Source organism: Myripristis murdjan, chromosome 6 (assembly GCF_902150065.1).
Source record: "Myripristis murdjan chromosome 6, fMyrMur1.1, whole genome shotgun sequence".
Classification (NCBI taxonomy): Eukaryota; Metazoa; Chordata; class Actinopteri; order Holocentriformes; family Holocentridae; genus Myripristis; species Myripristis murdjan.
In genome coordinates this window covers 34,938,559-34,946,081 of record NC_043985.1, presented here as the reverse complement: position 1 = coordinate 34,946,081, position 7,523 = coordinate 34,938,559, and the positions used below count along the sequence as shown (strand labels likewise).

Genomic DNA, 7,523 nt, shown 5'->3' with positions numbered 1-7,523 from the left:
AACTGAAACTAAACTGCAATTTAAAACAAAAGGTCAAAGCAAAATAAAGTCAGAAAAGTTATGAAAAATGCAATTTCATCATAGCCTAAACAGCCTGTGGAGCAGAATCAGCCTGTCAGAAACAGCCTGTCAGAAACAGCCTGTCAGAATCAGCCTGTCAGAAACAGCCTGTCAGAATCAGCCTGTCAGAATCAGCCTGCGCTCTCTGTTCGTGCTGCTGTAATATGATCTGAAGAGAAGTGCTTTAAATCAGGATGTATGAATGTTACCTGTGTAAGGTGAGGCTGCCTGGCAACAGATCAGCTGATCTGATGGAAGCAGCAGCTGAGAGCCTTGATTTGTCTGAAGCAGGAAGAGAGTCTGGGCTTTTAAATGAGGTTTAAGGGAAGTTCATGTTTTTCAAAGTGTTTCTCTCCCTCTCTGTTCCCCAGCTCTGCTTTACTTCCTTAATTTATCGGCTCAGTGTGACCTAAATAAAGCAGCTAGTGAGGCGTACCTGTAACGACAGGTACGCCTCGCTGCCTTCTGGGAATCAGGGCTGATGGGTATTCCTTTTCTGTTCGCTTGTTGTCGAGGTGAGGAGTTTTGTGAGCCATGCGCTGTTTCTCAGAGCCTCTTATCACAGCAATAAAACACTAAACACAGCACTTTTATTGTGAAAAGGAACACTGCGACACTTTGGGCCCAAAAATGTTGGACTGTTCCTTTAACTTTGTTCCGTCTCCACTGTTTTGTCTCTCCAGGCTCCACAGACTGCATCTGCTTTGCTACTGTAGGCACCAACGACCCCGTGACCTCCGCCCTGCACATTATAGTGGGTGAGTGTCCAGCACACACACACACACACACACACACACACACACACACACACACACACACACACTCAGACTGAATGTTGGGCCTGCTCTCGTCTCGCCAGGCGACTCCCAGCCGATGGACGTGTGCTCGGTTCACCACAACAACACCTTCCTGCGCTACTCCATCTCGCTGCTTGGATACGGTTTCTATGGCGACGTGCTGACGGACAGCGAAAGGAAGCGGTGGATGGGGCCGGCCAGATACGACTTCTCAGGTAAAAAAACAGAAAACCTGGCAGAGGTCAGGTTTAATGCAGATACAGCAGGCAGTGAAAGTGAAAAATATCATCTGAGTTAATGGACACACACACACACACACACACACACACACACCTAACTGCAGTCATAATTGGTGGTTTAAAGGTGGTTTATATGAGAGCTGTCAGGTGCGTACACCTGACTCAGACCTTTAGAGGAGCCGGTCGTTTAGAGGGCGGAGCCTGAAGGCAGCAGCAGGCATGAAACCTGCCTGGAAAATAAATCAAAGATATTTCCAGGGAGAATGAACAGAGTAAGAATTTCATTGTGTATCATAACTACTGTTCTACTGTGCACATGACAATAAACTCTTGAACGTGAACTTGAACTTTTCACACACTTTCCATAATTTTCTGCTGTGAGTGAAAACATGCTCCATAATGTGACAGAATTAGCTATCATTACATTTAAATGATGAATGATATAATGCATCACTTACCGTATGATACCAAAAACCAGCCGGTTCAGCCGAGGCTGCAGAAACACAGTGAGCCTCATGTCAGCAGAACTGGACCATGTAGACTCAACGGGTGAAAAAAAACAGGAATAAGTGAGAACCATATAGACTCCATATTGAACCATACAGGGTCCTCACTCCAGTTGAGTGTAATGTCCCTTTAAAAGCATGCAGTGTGCAGCGTGTTCTCTGGAAAAGATCCCAGCTAACACAGTTACTGTTTGGAAAAAGGAGCTCAGTCACTTTTACTGCCAGGACATTTGACATGAGACACTTTGGACTTTTACTGCAGGACATTTTTACTGCACTACTTCTACTTCTACTGCAGTCACATACCAGCAGAGGAACAGTACTTCTACTTCTACTGCAGTCACATACCAGCAGAGGAACAGTACTTCTACTTCTACTGCAGTCACATACCAGCAGAGGAACAGTACTTCTACTTCTACTGCAGTCACATACCAGCAGAGGAACAGTACTTGTACTTCTACTGCAGTCACATACCAGCAGGAACTGTAGTTCTGGAGCAGCAGTGTGTAGTACTCTCTGCTGTACTGGTTAATACTTGTTGTAATACATCCTGTGTATCAGGTGCAGGTAAATTCCAGGTGTGCCGGGGGTCTGAGCGCTCAGAGGAGGCTGCAGAGTGAAGCCTCGTGCTGAAGCGTCTCTCTGTGTCTCTGCAGGTCTGAAGACGTTCCTGACTCATCACTACTACGAAGGGACCGTCTCCTACCTGCCGGCCCGAGGCATCATGGGAAACCCCAGGGACCGGACCAAGTGCCGAGCCGGGTGAGCCATAGCTTCAGCATGCCCATCACAGGACATGCAGTGTGACCTCTGACCTCAGACAGAGGGATGTGATGTCATGCATGAGGTCAGCAGGTCCAGGTGGACAGGAGAGGAAATCCTCCGTCCAGCTCTGTTAATCTGACTGGATTATGGGAATGCACACACTTATCAGTAAAGAATATTTTATACATCATGATGTTTGTTTTGCCCAGCCCTGCTGGTACATGATGTGTGTGTGTGTGTGTTTGTGTGTGTGTGTGTGTGTGTATGTGTGTGCGTGTGTGTGTGTGTGTGTGTTTCCTGTGGTGAACCCTGCAGCTGCCTGGTCTGCCAGCATAACGGGCGTCTGCACCAGGAGCAGCGAGCGGAGGCGTACCGGACAGACGACGTGTCGGACAGCGGTGAGCTCACCAAACACCAAACACACGCCGAGCACCTGCACCTGCACCTGCACCTGCACCTGCACCTGCACCTGCACCTGCAAACACACAGCCGGTTCTCCACTGGAACTAGAAAGAAGTCGTTCTCCAGGGGCGACCCAGTGGGCGGAGGCCATGCACGCCAATAAAAAACCTTTAACGCACCTTTTGTCTTGTACATGCTCCTCAGCTCTATAACATCTGTGGTCACTGATTCTTGGGAATTTGGATAAAACAGGTTTTAATTTTGAAAAAAAAAATTGCGTTAAATTACAAAATCTGAAGGTATATCATTATAGGCCAAGGTCTTGGCTGTTCAGCAATGTACCGGTGCAACCTCCTCATTTTGCATTTTTTTCATAAAATAGGTTTTTCCAGTTATTAGGCTACTTTGTTTTTGTCAACACCGTCACCATAATGTTTTTTTTTTTATTATTTGAAAAACATATTTTTGTATTAAAGAGACAATTACTTTAATAACTCAGCAGCACCAAAGAAACATATTGTAAGCATATTCATTTAAAACAAATATAACTGCCTCTGACGGTGGTGACACTAATCTGACGGTGGTGACAGTCGCCTCATTAAAACATACATTTCCAAAATTTATACCACTCAAGTCAATGGCTTCTTGCTTAACAACTTTATTTAACTATTTGGTACAAAAAATAAGAATCCTGAGCTCTGTTATAAGCATTTTTCAGACTTCAGTCATCACCGTCACACAGAAAACCTGACGGTGGTGACGTCTGACGGTGGAGACAAAAACCTGCTCTTTCACATGATCAGCATGAGTTGTTCACATTAGCCAGCTTGTTTTCACCCTGTTGCTACCTGCATCAGACCTCTTCTTAAAAAGTATACATTTATTCCATAATCTAATCTAATATTTTTTATACAGAAGTGACGGTGTTGACATGTTATGGTTGTGACAGTAGCAGTGTCCCAAAATATGAAGAGATTTAAGAGAAAACAGCAAACTTCCAGGAGCCTGAGCGGTCTTGAAGCATGCAGTAGAGCTGAAGGTTTGAAAAGGGCTCCTCAGGAATGTAACTGACCTTGTAGTTTTTTTATTATTTTTTTTTTAAATATATATCTGAGGTGGTGACGAATATGTGGGACACATTTTGAGCAACCACAAAATAATAGTAAATATTGTTCAAAACTCATCGTTTGTAGTTTTTAATACATATTATGATGTACTCTTTCATGTGGTAAAGATATTATTCAATGACATTATTACTTTTTGTTGTTTTAATCAAGTTGAAATGATTATCTCCTATCCGAGGACAACTGGTTTTGTAGGCCATGGGCCAACATATAATCATTAAATTAATACAAATTAAAAATAAACCTATAAAAGAACCTTACAAATGTGCAAAGGACCCCCTGATTATGCCCTTGATTCTTTTTATTCATTAAAATGTACATTTCCAGCAGAAATAGCATTTTTCTTAGTGGGACATGATTTATCCAAATTCTCAAGAATCAGTGTGGTGTCAAACTGCCAAACGTCACTTAAACGCCTCTATTTATTTCGGCCTTAATGAATCCAGTGTGGGTCGTCCTCTGGCTGAAGGTTTGACCTCAGAGAAGGTGCAGACGTTCAGTCTGAGTCTTTGTGAGTGAAGCTTCAGTGTTTGTGTTTGTGCAGAGTGCGACGGGGAGTGGCGGACGGTCCGGGGGAAGTTCCTGGCGATAAACGCCGCCAGTATGAGCTGTGCGTGTCCCCGCAGCCCCAAAGGTCTGTCGCCCGCCGCCCACCTGGCCGACGGCACCACCGACCTCATCCTGGTCAGGAAGTGCTCCCGCCTCGACTTCCTGCGCCACCTGCTGCGCCACACCAGCAAGGACGACCAGGTACGCCGCACCTCCTGTCTCCTCAACGCTTTTCTGCCCTCTGCTCCCTGCCCATCTTCATCTCTCCTCCTCCTCCTCCTCCTCCTCCTCCTCCTCCTCAGTTCGACCTGGCCTTCGTCGACGTTCACCGCGTGCGGCGTTTCCGCTTCACGCCGCGTTACTGCCAGAGCGACTCGGAGCTGGAGCTGGACCTGCGGGAGAACGGGAAGCGTCTGTTCAGTCAGATCTGCCGCGACCACCCGGCCTGCGGCTGCGCCCCGGCCTACAGCAGCTGGAACTGCGACGGCGAGATCCTGACGCACACCGCCATCGAAGTCGGGTAGGAGCTCCGCCGCCGCGCTCCCCAACATGGCTGAAGGCACATTTTTGTAGCGATATAAATCCCATTAAATGATTACATGAATGTCCGCCCCATAGATCTGAGTGGTAAGGACCCATGACATGTCACATTTTTAATATAAAATGTTTCAAGGTTAATTTTGTCAGTTTTTAAATAAATTTTAGAGTCACTGGAATATTTTGTTTCATGTGTCAAAGCGCTGCGACGTCGGCCTCCTTCCTGTTTCCTGTCATGTTCTGTAAAATCACTGATCTGGGACCTGAAGTTTGTTTGTCTGAGTCGCGTCAGTTTCAGCCAAAATCCTGAAATGAAAACATGAAAGTCTGAATGTGTCCTCTTCTCTCTCTGTTTCCCAGAGTGCACTGCCAGCTGATCAGGCTGTTCGCCCGAGGGATCGAGGAGCCGGCGGTGTTCGAAGATTTCACCAACCCATGTGCAATATAGGCCCCGCCCCCTCCTTCCTGTCTGACACTGGAACGTCCCACTGCAGAAACACACACACACACACACACACACACACACACACACACACACACACACACACACACACACACACACACACACACACACACACACACACACACACCGCTGTGATCCGTCCTGCAGAGAAACGTTTCGGTTTGGAGAGAAGAAACCTCCAGTCCAGTTCAATCCAGTCTGGTCCAGTTCAGTCCAGAATCATGTTGGACCGTCTCTTTGACTTTCCCATGAGCTCCTTCATGCCTGTGAACCTGCAGAGCTGACACTCTGCTCAGCCTCTGCAGCGCCCCCTGCAGGAGGAGCAGGATTATCATCTACAGAGCTGACACTCTGCTCAGCCTCTGCAGCGCCCCCTGCAGGAGGAGTAGGATTATCATCTACAGAGCTGACACTCTGCTCAGCCTCTGCAGCGCCCCCTGCAGGAGGAGCAGGATTATCATCTACAGAGCCGACACTCTGCTCAGCTTCTGCAGCGCCCCCTGCAGGAGGAGCAGCAGGTTAACAGGCTGAATGAAGCCGTGGGGAAGGAAGTTCTACCATAGTGTTTGTGTGTGTGTGTGTGTGTGTGTGTGTGTGTGTGTGTGTGTGTGTGTGTGTGTGTGTGTGTGTGTGTTGCTGTCAGTCCAGATGTGACTCACTGGCAGATGAAGACAGTGGGACTGTAGCAGATCATGATTTTCCTCCTCATTTGACCAAATAATCTGGATTAATCCAGGGTCAGACTGAGACTTGGACGTGGGCTGATCCATATTGAAGTTGTGGGACTCTTGTGGCCACGCCCACTGGGGACAGTTTCTCCTGTCTGAAGCTGGAGGCGAGCACCACATTTAAACCCAAAACACCAAACCTGATCAGGAGTGGACCGCCCAGCCGAGGGGAGCCGTGTGTTTGATCCCCGATCATTCATGTAAAGTAGCAGCAGTGAACTGTTTTAGCGTTTAGCCGCTCAGAGTCAAATATCGTAGCTGAGGAAGACTAGACCAAAGGAACTCTGAGCAGAACCCAGTAGCTGGAGTCACTAACAGAGCCGGGGCCGGGCGGGGCCGGGAGGGGCCAGGCGGGCCGGACGGGACCGGACGGGACCGGACGGGGCCGGACGGGGCCGGGCGGGGCCGGGCGGAGCCAGGAGGACCAAGCCAGGAGCACCAGGCCGTCCTCAGCAGCACCGAGGACGACCAGCACCGTCCGCCACCAGAGGATGGACGCTCATTTTATTAATTAACTAGATTTTACATACATGAGCTGTATCATGATATTTAAAGGGACACTTCACCCAAAATGCATCATGTTTGTGTTCTGGCTCCGCCTCCAGCCTCGCTCCCGCTCCTCTCATGTGGTCATGAAGTGTGTGTGCACGAGTGTGTGTGTTTGCAGCAGATTTAAGTGTGTGTGTGTGTGTGTGTGTGATCATGTGACTGGATACCAGAGACTCCAGCAGGGCGAGTGGGAGCTTTTTAATCTGAACTGTTGACTGTTTTGTTGTAAATTATTAAATGATGATGTTTCTCCACTGGATTAGAGATGCTGCTGTTTAGGGAGTTTGGGTTTACCATGAAGGATTGTGGGTAAAACTTTCTTTGTCAGAGCTTGAAGGCAGCGAACAGGGAAAAACATGATGCATTATGGGTGAAGTGTCCCTTTAAAAATATGTTTTAGTCTTGATCAGTCTGATGATGCTGGTTTGCAGCACATGGCTGTAATCTGCTGTAATCCAGACAGTCAGAGATTCTAAGAAGGAAGCAGGAGGTGGTTTGTGCAGAACATCATGTGAACCAGCTGCTGTGAGCCTCTCCTGACACGCTGTCAGCCTGTAGCAGCAGAACCCAGCAGAACCCAGCAGAACCCAGCAGAACCTCTGCACTCCAGCAGGAACCGATGGGTTTCTCTCCAAAATGCTGTAGACCTGGAGAACTTTAGCTTTTAGCTTTTAGCTTTTTGTTTCTGTCAGATTTGAACTGGTGGCTCCTCGAGTCCTCAAACTGCACTGGAGGTCAGACGGAGGCAGCAGCGCCACCTTCAGCAGACACGCTGCAGGTGTGGCCGCAGGTCACATGACTTCG

At 47.9% G+C, this 7,523-nt stretch overlaps 1 protein-coding gene across 2 annotated transcripts in view; it reads left to right on the top strand.

Moving 5' to 3' along the window:
- The window catches only part of LOC115360284 (ceramide kinase-like), a 19,653-nt gene extending 13,870 nt beyond the window's left edge, over positions 1–5,783 (top strand). For both annotated transcript variants that reach the window (XM_030053092.1, XM_030053091.1), the window contains exons 7-13: positions 744–818; positions 920–1,072; positions 2,259–2,364; positions 2,683–2,765; positions 4,438–4,643; positions 4,745–4,962; positions 5,340–5,783. In XM_030053092.1, the coding sequence (XP_029908952.1) occupies positions 744–818; positions 920–1,072; positions 2,259–2,364; positions 2,683–2,765; positions 4,438–4,643; positions 4,745–4,962; positions 5,340–5,427 (929 nt within the window). In that variant the 3' untranslated portion in view covers positions 5,428–5,783. The remainder of the gene's footprint in view (positions 1–743; positions 819–919; positions 1,073–2,258; positions 2,365–2,682; positions 2,766–4,437; positions 4,644–4,744; positions 4,963–5,339) is intronic.
- Positions 5,784–7,523: the final 1,740 nt, after the last annotated feature.